Source organism: Antechinus flavipes, chromosome 1, assembly GCF_016432865.1.
Source record: "Antechinus flavipes isolate AdamAnt ecotype Samford, QLD, Australia chromosome 1, AdamAnt_v2, whole genome shotgun sequence".
NCBI classification, from domain to species: Eukaryota; Metazoa; Chordata; class Mammalia; order Dasyuromorphia; family Dasyuridae; genus Antechinus; species Antechinus flavipes.
Genome location: NC_067398.1, coordinates 468,027,621 through 468,041,937, shown reverse-complemented (window position 1 = coordinate 468,041,937; position 14,317 = coordinate 468,027,621). Strand labels below are relative to the sequence as shown.

Sequence of the window (14,317 nt, the reverse complement as noted above, 5' to 3'; positions counted from 1 at the left end):
ATTTTGGTGTAGGTGCCATGTACCACTGAGAAAAAGGTATATTCCTTTTTATTCCCATTCAAATTTCTCTAAAGATCTATGATCTCTAACTTTCTTGAAATTCTATTCACTTTCTTATCTTCTTTCTTGTTTATTTTGTGGTTAGATTTATCCCCCACTAGTAAAATTTTGTTGTCTATTTCTACTTGCTACTCTTTTAACTTCTCCTCTAGGAGTCTGGATGCTATATTACTTGGTGCATTTATATCTAGTATTAATACCACCTACTTATCTATGGTACCCTTTAGCAAAATGTGGTTTCCTTCTTTATCTCTTTTAATTAAAACTGTTCTTCTTCTTCTTCTTTTTCTTTTTTCTTTTCTTTTTTTTTTTTTTTTTTGATCTGAGATCAGGATTACTACTTTTTTAAAACTTCAGCTTAAGCTTCTGTATATATCTCTCTATTTCAAATGTTTTTCTTGTAAACAAAATATTGAAGGATTCTGATCTTTAATCCACTCTGCTATCCACTTCTGTCTTATAGTAAAATTCATCAATATTCACATTCCCAGTTAAAATTACTAACTCTGTATTTCTCACCATGATATTTTCCCCAAGTTATACTTTTCTCTCTCTTTTCACCCTTGCTTCTAACCACCTCCTTCCTCAATCTGCCCTCCTTTTTTCAACCCTTACCCCCTTTCTTATCTCTTCTTCCTTCAAATTCTGCCCCTCCTTTCTATTAGCCTCTTCTTTCCTTTCTCTTTCCACTACTACTTCCCTATAGGATGAGACAAGTTTCAATATCAAACTAAGTATGTATGACATTCCTTCTCTGAGCCAAATCCATTGAGATTAAGGTTCAAACAATGTTCATCTTCCTCCCTTGTTTCCCTCATTTGTAATAGGTCTTTTGTCCCTTTTCATGTGATATAATTTACCCCATTTTACCTCCCCTTTCCTCTTTTCTCAATACGATCCCTTTTCTACTTCTAGTTTCTGTTTTGTATCATCACATTAAAGTGAACTTATACCTACACCTTCTAAATACACCCCTGAAAAAGACAGTTCTCAAGAGTTACTTGTATCATCTTCCCATGTGGGGAACATTTTAACCTTTAAAAATCTTGGTTTTTTCCCTCCCCTTTTTATCTTCTTATACTTCTTTTGAATCTTGTATTTGAAGATCAAATTTCTGTTCAGCTCTGGTCTTTTCATTGAAAATCCCCTATTTCAGTGAATATCCATCTTTTCCCCCTGAAAGATATTGATTAGTCTTTCTGGGTAGTTGATTCTTGGTTGTTTTTGCTTTCCAGAATATCTATTCCAGGCCCTTCAATTCTTTAATGTGGAAGCTTCTAGGTCCTGGGTAATCTTGATTGTGGTTCCTTGGTACTTGAATTGTTTCTGACTGCTTGCAGTATTTTCTCCTTGATATGATGATTCTGGAATTTAACTGCAATATTTCTTGAAATTTTCAATTTGGTGTCTCTTTCAGGTGATTAATGGGTTCTTTCAATGATTATTTTAACCATCTGGTTATAGAATATTAGGGTAGCTTTCCATAACGATTTCTTGAAAAATATTGTCCAGCATGGCTCTTTTCAACAGTGAGGTAATTCAAGTCAGTTCCAATGGTTTTGTGACGAAGATAGCCATCTATAGCCAGAGGGAGAAGACTGTGGGGACTGAGTGTGGATCACAACATAGTATTTTCATATTTTTTTGGTTGTTTGCTTGCATTTTGTTTTTTCTCATTTTCCCCTTTTTTGAACTGACTTTTGTGCAGCATGATGCTTATCAAAATATATATATATAGAAGGATTGTATATATTTAACATCTATTGGATTATTTGCCATCTAGGGAAGGGCTGGAGGGAAAAAATTGGAGCACAAGGGTTTGTAAGGGTGAATGTTGAAAATTATCTATGTATATGTTTTGAAAATTAAAAAGCTTTAGTAAAAAAAATAGAAAGATGTTGTCCAGGCTTTTTTTTTTCATAGTGGATTTAAAGTAATTAAATAATTTATACATTGTCTCTCCTGAGTCTGTTTTCCAAGTCAGTTTTTATTTTTTTTATCCAGTGAGATATTTTACATTTTCTTCTATATTTTTCACTTTTTTGGTTTTGTTTGATTCTTGATATTTCATTGAGTCATTCACTTCCATTTGTCCAATTCTAATTTTTCCTGAATTATTTTTGTCATTTAGTTTTTTTAAAACCTCCTTTTGCATTCAGCCAATTGTACTTCATCCCAATTCTTAAGCCTATTTCCTAAAGGGCTACTTTCCAGGACACTATATAGGTTTTTAGAACCAGCTACCTTAGATTGTTCCTTTCCTATGGTTCACAGTATATTGCTCCTTTGATGAAGGACTCACCCAATTTTACCAAAAGGGAAATTGGAGCACTCCAATTGGAGCATCTCCAGTCCTGATCTATATGTGGCTAGTGGACTCAGATAGCTCTGGAGAAGAAAGTGAGACTGGTGACCTTGCATAGCCCCTTTTCACTTAAATCCAATACACTTGCATGTCATGGCACTTAGTCCCTGATGTTATGGTCCTCTTCAAGAATGAAGGATAAAAAACAACAACATATTCTTTTTTTCATTCTTTTGATTTTATTTTATTACTTCTTTGTGAATTAGAATGCCATTAGTTTCCTTTGCCTAATTCTAGTTATCAAGAAATTATTTTCTTTCCTAAATTTTTGGTTCTGTTTCAAGTTGGTTGACTTCTTTTCATATTTTTCTTGGATTGTTTTTATTCTTCTTTCTAATTTTTTCCTTGATCTCTCTTATTTGATTTTTAAAATCATTTTAAAATTCTACTAAGAAATCTTTTTGGGCTTGGAATCATTTGACATGTAGCATTGAAAAAGGAGTGGCTACTAGTTTATTTTTTTTTCCCTGTGGCATAAATATGATTTTGGTATCTATATTAGTGAGTCAAAATAATCATTACCATAATAAATTATATATAGTTTTATTATGTCCCAGGCCCTGTATTAGATGCTTTATAAGTATTATCTTATTTGATCCTTATAATAGTTCTAGGAGATATATGCTTATTATTATCCTCAGTTGAGGAAACTGAAGCAAACAGATTAAATGCTTTAGGTCACATAGCTTTAAGTGTCTAAGGAAATTCAAATTAGGTCTTCCTGATTCCAATCAAATAACCAATCAATCATTAAATATTATAAAAGGTGGCAAAAGAGAATCTCTGCCCTCAAAGAGCACTCTATCTATTCTTCCACATAACACAGAAAAAAAGGAAAATGTCATGGCAATATCCTCAATGAACACTGATACAAAAATTTTAAATAAAATATAAGCAGAAATTATAGCAACATATCAGAAAGATTATATGGTATTATTAGGCACAATTTTCCCCCAGGACTACAGAATTGGTTTAATATTAGGAAAACTATAAATTAAATTACATGTTAATAACCAAAACAACAAAAATGTGATTACGTTAATAGATACAGAAAAAGCTCTTAACAAAATATGATACTTATGTCTGTTAACTACTGTTAACAATACTAGAAAAGAGGAATGAATGGACCCTTCCTTAAAATGATAGCTAACATAGATCTCAAACCAAGAGCCAATATTATATGCATTGAATATAAATGGGAATTCTTTCCAAAAAATTCAAGGGGTATAATGAGCCTGTTCATTGTGAGTACTTCTATCTGACATAGTACTACTAAGCATGCTCATTTTAGCAATATGAGGAGAAAAATAAATCTATAGAATAAACAAAGATAAAGAAGAAATATTAGTCATCACTTTTTTAGATATTGTTCTTAGAAAGCCCAGGGTCAAATAATATTAATTGGAATAATGACATTGGAAAAGTTGTAAAATGCATTATAAATCCATACAAACAATTAGTATTTCTGCATAATAGCAATAAAACTCATCTAAAAGGGATAGAGAAATTCCCTTTAAAATAATGACAGATTGTGTAAAAATACTTGAGAATCTGCTAAAAGCATTTGACATACTGTTGTGACAACTGTGACTGAATCTAACAATTCTGGAATGCAATTTGGAATTATGTACAAAAAGTTACTGAACAGTTTTGATTCTGCTATACCATAACTATGTCTACATCCCCAAAGAGATTGAAGAAAAAGGTAAAGGTCTATATGTACAGAAAAATTGTATTATTTTTTTTCTGTGGTGGTTAAAAAAGGAAACTAAAAGGATACTTATCACTTGGAGATTCACTGAACATATTGTGTTTTAATAAATGTAATTATTATGTTGTAAGAAATGAAGAAAAAGTCTGTTTCAAAATCCTTCAAAGAAGAATTTGTATAAACTGATGCTGAATGAAATGAGCAGAATCAGAAGGGCGATTTATACTATAACATTAACATAACCCCTCCTCCCCCCAAAATATTGTGACTTAAGAACTTTGGTCATTTCAGTAATGAAGGATGATTCCAGAGGACTGATAAAGAGCTTTGCCCCACTCATGATAATGTCATATATAGTGTGAACATGATCAATGTGGGAATATATTTTGTTTGACTGGGAAATGCAAAAATGTTTGTTGAAAAATTGCTTATCATAGTGTCTAGTATGTAGTAGATGGACTCCCTCTTTATCTCCTATATGTGATACAGAGATTCCCTTCCTTCCTTCCTTCTTTCCTCTCTCCCTATCTTCCTCCCTCCTTCTCTTTCCTTTCCTCCCTTCTTTACTCTCCCTCCCTCTTTCTCTCCCTCTCTCCCTTCTTTCCTTCCTTCCTTCTCTTTCCCTTCCTTCCTTTCCTTCTTCCTATCCCATCCTTCCTCCCCACTTTCCTTCCTTCCTTCTTTTCTATCTCCCTTCCTTCCTCTCTTCTTCCCTTCCCTTTCTCCCTTCCCTTTCCTTCCTTCCTTCCTCCTTTCCTCCCTCCTTCCTTCCTCCTTCCTTCTCTTTCTCTTTCTTCCCCTCTTCCCATCCTTCCTTCCATTCCCTTCTCTTCCTTCCTCCTTCCCTTTTCCTTCCCTCCCTCCCTCCTTCCCTCCCTCCCTTCCTTCCTCCCTCCTTCCTTCTTTCCTTCCTTCCATTCTTCCCTTCCTTCCTTCCTTCCTTTCCCTTCCCTCCTTCTTTCCTTCTTTTCTTCCTTCCTTCCTTCTTTCCTTCTTTTCTTCCTTCCTTCCTTCTTTCCTTCTTTTCTTCCTTCCTTCTTTCTTTTCTTTCTTCCTTCCTTCCTTCTTTCCTTCCTTCCTTCCTTCTTTCCTTCCTTCCTTCCTTCTTTCCTTCCTTCCTTCCTTCCTTCCTTCCTTCCTTCCTTCCTTCCTTCCTTCCTTCCTTTCTTCCTTCCTTTCTTCCTTCCTTCCTTCCTTCCTTCCTTCCTTCCTTCCTTCCTTCCTTCCTTCCTTCCTTCCTTCCTTCCTTCCTTTTTCTCTTCTTTTCATGAATTTGTTGGTAATAGAAAGAAATGCTGATGGTTTATAGGGATTTATTTTCTATCCTAAAATTTTTGCAGAAGTTGTTAATTATTTCATCTGGGTTTTAGTTGATCCTTTAGAATTTTCTAAGGACACTATATCTTTTTCAAAGAGGGACAGTTTTGTTTCTTCTGCATGAAGCATTTGACAAGTTTATCATAATATCCTTCTGGACAATGTGGAGAAATATGGACTCCAAAATAATATAACTTCATGAATTAGGATAGATAGGATAATTATTATGCTATTAATATAAACATCAAGTAAGGATTCTTATAGGATTCTAAATTCCCGATCTAAATAATTGATAATAATTGTGTGTTCAAGCTATTATCAATTATTTAGATCAGGAATTTTTTACCTTTTTAAAATTTTATGGCCCCCTTAAACTCAAGAAAACTCATGAACTCCTTCTTAGAATAATATTATTAAGTGGATAAAATAAAATGCAGAAGATTTCAAAGGGAACCAAGTATATTAAACACAGTTACAAAATAGATATTTAAAACAAGACAATTGGCCCTTTGGTTGTGATCCTTTGGCTTAGAAAAAGTCATAGATAACAAATTTTTCAGATTTGTGGATAACCCCAAACTGAGACAGTTAACACATCAAATGGTAGAGGTGAAATATAAAAAGTGCTTGGCAGATTAAAACAATAGGCTAAATATAATAAAATTGAATTTAACCCTTTTTATTTCAAATAAAAAAAAAGTGGGAAGTGGGAGGGATATACAATGGAGGACAGAGGCATTGAAAGACCACCTTATCTTGAACTAGGATTTTGACCTAAAATTTTAAATCTCACTTCTAATACTTAACTAGGTGTGTGAACATGGGCAAGTCACTTAATTTCACTAACCCTCAGTTTCCTCATCCATAGAAGTGAGGCTAATAATACCTATAGCAGTTTAACTTACAGCAAGATCAAATGAGATGAGGACTTTAAAATGCCATGGAAATTTCAGCTACTTTTATCTAAAGTACATTTTTTAAATAGGGAGGTAGTAGTTTAATAGTGAATAAAGGCTGGCCTCTGTGTTAGGAAGATCTGGATTTACATCCTGCCTCTGACACATATTGGCTGTGTGATACTGGGCAAATAATATAAATTATCAGTTCCAGTAACTCTCCAAGAAGATGAGCAGATAAAAACAAAACATTTGAATCATCCATTCCCCTTAGGGGAAAAACAAAACAAAACTTAAAATTCCTATTTTTAAAAAATCTATGTATTTCAATTCTAGGCAAGTCCATTTTCTGGGAGCTATATTTATTTTTGTAATAAATTGTAAATTTTAGAGTGAAAACTCAAATCCATAAGTAGCTGTATAGGAAATATACTTTTCAAATTTCTCCAGAGCACATACATGTTTTTCCCCAGATTTGTATAAATGGTTGATTCTTATAGAGATATGTAGACATCTGTATTCAATGTTGGTGGTTTATTTAACAATATCACCTAGGAGTATGCAGCCATAAGTCAGAGACCATGCCTTCTGTCCTTTTTTAACCCTCAAAGGACCTAGCACAAAGCTTTATATGCAACAGGTACTTCATGAATACTTAATTGTTTAATGATTTAACACCAATTGCCATCAACATGAATGTAAAAGTACTTGAAAGCAAGGTAGATGGAAGGGCAGTGTAATGTTTGAGGGACAACATTAGATTTGGTGCAGGAGACCTATGTTCTAGAGTTGGCACTAGTGAACTCTACAATCTTAGATGAATCACTTAACCTTTTTGGCCCCCCATTTCTTCATCTTTAAAATGAGAAAGATATGCTAAATAACCTCAAAGGGTCCTTTTTAGTCTTAACAGTGTGCATTAAATATAAAATATTTACAGCTGATTTTAAATGCAGAAGATTCGAGATCTTGGTATATGCAAGGTCAGACCTGGAGTTAACAGGGCTTTGTATTCTTTTAATGCAATTCATTTTCAGAAATGAGAACAACAATAAGATCATTTTCATTCCCATATTTTTTTTACTTAACAGAGGCATTAATTGTATCAAATTAAGTGGGAAACCATTTTCTTTCTTTCTTTTTTTCCCCAGCTCCCTGTTGAAAGGTAGACGAATGGTCTAGGTTGCCCATAACTGATCTGTTTACTGATTTATAGTGTGGGTTTCACTATGGGATGATGAAAACTTCAGGGTAGTTGAACATAATGTGGAAAACAGACACTTCCAAGCACATTATGCAGTTGGCATGAGGAATTTATTCTATCTATGTACAAGTAAGCATTTATAGATATTTTGGTTAAAGTAAAGGACAAGTGAACAAAAACAGTATTAGCTTGAGAACTACCAGCATAGCTTAAATTGTACCAGAACAGAAATTACAGACATTTGAAAGAATACCAAAACTTAAATAACAGATTGAAGGGTGTATTGTTAACAAAACAGTAAAAAACTGTACAGTGCAAGCAACACCTTACAATAAAATATGATCAATGAAGCAGTCTTTCCAAAGGAAAACTGGGAAGGGCATTTTGAAACTTATGGGAAAAGGTATTAAAATCTCATAAATCCTCCATATCTCTTCTCCATTTCTGGAATTTCTTTGGAATAACTTTCTCCCTCTTCATCTGAAGGAAGGGAATCAGCAAAGCGCTTAAGAAATCCACCATATCTTTTCTGGTAATCCAGCCACCATTCAGGCCTTCCAACTCTTCTCATAAAGCCCCCATATCTTTTCTGTAGCTCTTTTGCTTCATCTTCCAGTTCTGGACTTCTCTTGTAGCTTCTCATGAAGCCCCCATACCTCTTGCTCATTTCCTCTTCATTCTCATTACCTTCTCGGTAGTGCCCTGCTTCAGAGATGTCCCCTGTTCCCAGCAGCTCTTTTAGCAACAGGTCTGATGAATTGGCCAATGCATCATCATCAGAATCTTTCTTCATGAAGCCTCCATATCGCTTGGCAAGGACCTCTCCTCCATTCATCTCATCTTCTGGCTCCACTCGATAAATCTCATCCATTTTCTTCATGAATCCTCCATATCTTTTCATGAAGCCCCCATACTTTTTGGATAGAAGATGACTCTCATCTTGTTTGCTTTCTCCTTGGTTGTTGGTACTTTCCTGAGAAAGATCCGTCTTGGTCAGTTGTAGAAGCTCCTTACAGGTGTCCCAGGCTTTGGCAGATGGCAATTTCCCTTCACATTCTAATGTGCAAGCCTGTGAAAAAATGATTTATCCAATGGTAAGATATTGCTTGGATTTTGCTACACATATCTTCTATTTACATCAGTTCTAATTCTTAGGAGTTTACTTAGGTCAGATTGAAATTTTTGTGTTTATTGATATTAGTCCTTGTTGCAGAAAAATGTTCCCATAATAAAGTAATTTATATTTTTTAAAGGATAGGGACAGAGATGAGACCTATCACTTCATTGGATTGGATAACTATCAATAAATATAGACATTTTCTTTACAACATATGTCCTTTGAAAGTTGTCCAATGCACTGAGGGGTTAAGTGATAAGGATTACAGTGTCATGTATATCAAAGATAGGACTTAAAATAAGGTATTCTTTGAATTACCAGTCTCTTTTAAGAAGTTAGCAAATTCCTCTTTATTTTACCTTTTTTATTATAAATGACTAGAATTCAAAAGTAGTTGTGGAAAAGTCTTAAAATTTAAAACTAAGCTTGATAATACTATGGGATAACAATGTTAAATTGAAATAAAAAATTTTTACTTTAGCCTTATCTACTGTTTTTTAAATTTTTGTGCTGAATTTTGGCTTTGAAACCTCACATTATTAAAATATTATAAATATGCAAGCTTGAAGTTCTCTCTTTTCATAAACACTTAGTTACAGCAAAATTGAAAGTCTTTTTCAATGGGTAACATGTTACTCAATAAAAAAGAAATGAATCTGCATACCATTTTTCTCTTAATTCATTATGCAATAATTAAATTCTAACCAATGTAAGACCTAGGAGGAATGATATTATTAAGTTCTCCTCAAAAGTTGACTGCTCAGAGTGTGTAAACTGTTCTAAGAGATCATCTCAATGATGTGTTTTTGATATAGGTCCAAGTCACCAATGTTAAGGGTATATATATATATATATATTTAAAAATAAGTGATTTCTATTTTTATGAATATATTCTCATAAATTAAATGCCTGTTTTCCATTTATTGATCAGCTATTAAGAGTGGGTATTCAATTAAAATTTGGTGAATTAAAATCTTACAAAAATAAAGGATCATTGAGTTAAAGGTAGAAGAGTCCCTAAAGGACATCAAGTCTAGCCTCTTATTTTGCAAATTACAAAATGGAGGCCAAGGGAAGAGAAATGACTTACCTAATGCCACACATAGTAGGTATCAAAGCTTCTATTTTTTGAGGTAAGAGCTAATACTCTTTACACAATACTATGCTGCTTCCAAAAGACATGATCCTGAGACTGAGTCCCATTAATTGAAGTGATTTGGGATTTGGAGTCAGAAAAGCTGAATCAATACTTTTGCTTTGATTTTGTGCAAGTAAATTCTCTCTTGGTCATAGCTTCCTCATCTGCAAAATGAGGAGGCTGAGGAGAAAGACCTCTAAGGTCTCCTCTGGCTCTAAATTTTAGTTTCATATTCTAATTTTTAAAATAAGTTTTTTGGAGAAAAACAGGTTAAGAAGGAGGAAAGTGATGTAGTTAGTAAAAAAAGTACACTCAGAGTATTTTGTAACATTTTAACCTTCTTTCTCAAAACAAATATATAATAGTTGTTTTAGCTAAAAAAGGCTATCCACTTTTAAAAGAATTACCTAGTTAACAGTACTTGAATACTTTAATAGTAATTAAAATATTGTGCTCTTTCTTCTAGATTGGAAAAAATCATGTCTCCTTAAATCCCTGCTTTTTCTCATAGAAAACAGGTTCATGTAGGGATGATGACATTCTTTTTTTGTTCACTACCTTGTATCCTCTATTAACTCTCTTAAGGATTTCTCCACAAATACATGGTATTGATTAACAATTAAAAATTTCACAGTGATTTTTTCATAGGAGCTTCTCTTTCTACTAATGCAATTCTAGTGATATTAATTAGATTAGAATAAATCTAATTCTGACTCAAAATCCAAATTAGCTAGCCATTCAAAATGCTTTCCTAGGAGACTATATTAGTTGTTGAGCAGTCCATCTGTGTTTTGCAAAGGACTCATAAGAAAGAATTCTAAACAACATCTAGGTAAAAATGTTATCATTTCATTTATAGTACTAAGGAATATTTTGGAAAATGCTGTTTTACTTTCAAATTAGTTCTTGAAAGATTTAGAGAGAAAAGGGAGAAAAGATCCACAACCACTCATGGTGATGAGATTTGGGGATAATTTAATATTTCCACAAGAGAAAATGAAAAGATTGTAGTATTTTGGGAATTAGGTGAGGGAAAAGATTAAAGAAGAAAAATAATTCTACAAGCAATAATAATCTTCCAAGTTACTTTAAATATAACGAACAGGATATCTTAATCTTTATCTTAATTTTAGCTCATTAAGCAAAAAAATTAGAAATTCCCTTATCATTGAGACAATACATGTGGGGATAGGATAATGTATGCCTTAGTATTAACATATGCAGATTGTCCCATTGTACAATTGTGAAAGTTGAGTGCCAGAGCATGACTAAAGATGGGAGAGCTGTATAATCAGAAACACAAGATACATTTCTGTAGAATTAATACGGGACTCTTTCCCCTCTACTTGTAGCTTTTGAAATGATTCTATTCTATACTTAGTTTCTAAGTACAATCAACCTAAAATGAAAAAAGAATGAAGAAAGAATGATAAAAGAAAGAATTATATTTTGTCATTATCATACAAATCTCTAGGATATAGTTTCATTTGATAATTATTTTATCATTTAACAACTTACATGCAAAGTACTGAGTTAGACACTGGGGAAAATGCCAAGATAAATAAGACAAGAGCTAGTTTAAAATACAGAAAATAGGTAAATATTCAACAATATATAAACATTTTATAATAATTCAATATCTGCATAGAACATGTAAAGTAGAACTAGATTATTTTGTACAAGAAAATCTGCCTCTACTCTGCAAAATGTTGATAAGTAAGTTGAATTTTTTGGATTACTGCAAATACCAGAGAGTACTGGAGGAGGAGTCCTTATTCTTCCATGGAAACTAAACCTTTACCATTGCTTTAGGAAGAGGTTTAGAAAAATAATTTAAATATCAAGCCCCCATGCAGAATATAAAATTCTCAGGGAACCTGATTCTTTGTTTTCAGCCACTTGTTCTGAATTGGTCTTTCTTCACCCACCTACACCTTGCCCCTCTTACTGTTTTCCAATACTGTCTTCAGCTATTCCCTAATACCTTCTATTGAGTAAAGTATAGTCTAATAATTATTACAAGATGCAAAGGTGAAATCACAATTGTCTTTCTGGCATTCTCTCAATTCTTCTCCTCTACACTACAAACTTCTTGTCTTTCTTCTTTTTCCTCTATTTCTCCCTTTAGCAGAGGCTGATACTATTAAGTCTTTGAGTGAAACTTAATCTTGAGCCAGAAGGGATTTTTAAAGTCGTTTAGGCAAATCGTGCCATTTTATAAATGAGGAAAATGAAGCTCAGAGAGGAAAATGACCACTCAAAGATCCACAGTCATGGCAGAATTGAAATCTGGTCTGTCTCAAAATTGAGTGCTCTTTCTCCTACAATTACATTGTCTAAAAAACAGTGCTTCTATTTATCCTTTAGTTGAAAAATTTTGGAGATTGGCCTAACATTAAAGTCTGATGGAATGAGGTGAAAAGATATATAAGCAAGGAGTTGGCACTGTGGGGACAAAGCTCTTGGGACAGCAGTGAGTTTGGTGCTCTCCGAGGTACTGAAAAAAAAAAACTGCCTGAGGAATTTTTTTTAAAGTGGACAAATCTAGTCGCTCTAGAAACCCAATTGTTAAAACTCACAAAAAACCACACCAACCACGGACTCAAGACGAAAACAAAACATAATAGTTCCTGCCAACTGCCCATTCTTCTTCGCCTCTCTCGCCCCCACCCCCACCCCATCACCTCCCTTTCCCCAAAGCCAAAATTCTGAGCCAGATTTTCCGCGGAATACAGAGTAAGCTTAACTCTGGAATTTATTCTACAGTTCCTTCAGATGTAACAAGGAGAGTCTACATTTTGGTGACGGAAAGGTGGCTTATTACTCATTCTGCAATTAGGTAAAACAGAAACAAAATATAAGAAGATTCCCCCCTTTTTTCTCCTATCCCAATCTGCGCTCACCAATGGATTGATGTCCGCATGTTGTCCCAGACGGAAGGTGCAAGAGGTGCAATCCTTGCTGCATTCTGCCCTGATGGTCAGGAAGAGGCCAGGGCTGAGAGCCAGAAGCAAACTGCAGAGCTTCAGGAACAGCGCCATGGGCTGAAAAGAGAGTGGAATGCGCAGCTCAGTCACTGTCTAACCGTTATTATTATTATTATTTTTTGCTATCGTTAAGGAAAACATTTTTTCTCCCCGATCCACGAATTCATCCTCAGATTACTCACATTCCCTACTTCTGGAAGATCCATACACAGGAGCAGCAGACAGCACACTCCAACGAGTAAATAACCTTTTCTTATGAACTCTATCAGAAAAAGACCCTGGGCAAAGGGAAAAGGCTTCCGTCTGTACCTGCTTTCGGCTGACTAGGAAGTGAAACACCACGGTGGGATCTTTATTGAGACCACCAAGATAGATTGGGTTTTGTCCTTTCTTTCATCTGCGATCCTAAGAATCTTACCTTCCTCGGGACAGATTTTCTCCCCTAGAATGCTGTGAATACAGGGAGCTCGCCAAAGTATGAAATGGAGTGGCCAGGCTCAATACCAAGACAAAACATATCAACAGAAGATTTAATACAAATTCAGTCGCAAAAAGGAAAAATAGAGGAAGATAATTAAGAAAACAAAAGAGGAAAAGAGTAGAAAATAGGTCCCCCAAATCCACTAGGAAAATCCCGTATTTTAGCAAAGTTTACTTACATAGATGCTTTTTTTCAATCGAGTGTGGGCTAGCTGAAGTGCTTTGGTTTGCTCTCCAAGTATTTATAGCGGAGCAGAGCAATTTGCCTCCCAGGAGAATGTCTAGAAGAAAGAATACGGGGGAGGGTGAGAAGAGTGGAGGGGAAGAACAACACATGAGAAAAGCAATAGTCTACGGTTTGCCCTATCACAGCTCCTGGCGAATTTACTGCAGTCCCTAGATTAGAAAGTAAGGAGTTGCAGGAGAGCTTATGATGTCTTTACTTACCGTCTTCAGCGGATTACTGAAGTAGATGGACTGAAGGGCTGGCGAGCTCTCCACCTGAGGCAGTGTGGTACGAAGTGGATGGAGTCACTTTATAATTTGTCAAAAAAAGGAAAAACTCAAGCGTCCCCCAATCGCCTACAGGCTCCAGCTGACGCAGGACCTACGAAATCCCACCTCGGACGCATTTGCTATCTTATTAACTATCATCACTAAGAAGGAGCTGAGCCAGACAATGTGGGATTGGATAGAATTCATATCCTTCTTTCCAGTGGGATTGGGAGGCTAGAGTGGGCTTGTTACTCACACATGGTAATTTGCTGGATATTTTCTACACATTAACCCTAAATCCTTTGGGAAAATTTTACTCTCAAAGCATTTTATTGGGGGGAGGTGGGGATGCAGAAGGGGGATGATGGCCCATGCATCTTCCCATCATTCATCTGAGGTTCCAGAGTTCAATGGGAGTGAAATGGAAAAAATTTTCATCAGAGGCATTTCTTAAATTTTTTTGGAAATGGTATGTGTAAACAGCAGTGCTATATCAGACCTGTCTTCTCTCTAAAACATTCTCCCAGGGTCATAGTTTCAAGGAATA

At 34.7% G+C, this 14,317-nt stretch overlaps 1 protein-coding gene across 1 annotated transcript; it reads right to left on the bottom strand.

Moving 5' to 3' along the window:
- Nucleotides 1-7,641: 7,641 nt before the first annotated feature.
- On the bottom strand, nt 7,642-13,943 carry PENK (proenkephalin). The gene is made up of 4 exons (XM_051970172.1): nt 13,723-13,943; nt 13,455-13,556; nt 12,712-12,852; nt 7,642-8,622 (listed from the first exon to the last, which is right to left on the bottom strand). The coding sequence occupies exons 3-4, from the start codon at nt 12,847-12,849 to the stop codon at nt 7,960-7,962; spliced, it is 801 nt and encodes a 266-aa protein (XP_051826132.1). The 5' UTR covers nt 12,850-12,852; nt 13,455-13,556; nt 13,723-13,943; the 3' UTR covers nt 7,642-7,959.
- Nucleotides 13,944-14,317: the final 374 nt, after the last annotated feature.

Coding starts and splice junctions, on each gene's coding strand:
- PENK (XM_051970172.1), bottom strand. CDS start 12,849: ATGGCGCTGTTCCTGAAGCTCTGCAGTTTGCTTCTGGCTCTCAGCCCT. Junction 8,623..12,711: donor ATGCGGACATCAATCCATTG/GTGAGCGCAGAT, acceptor ATTTTTTCACAG/GCTTGCACATTAGAATGTGA.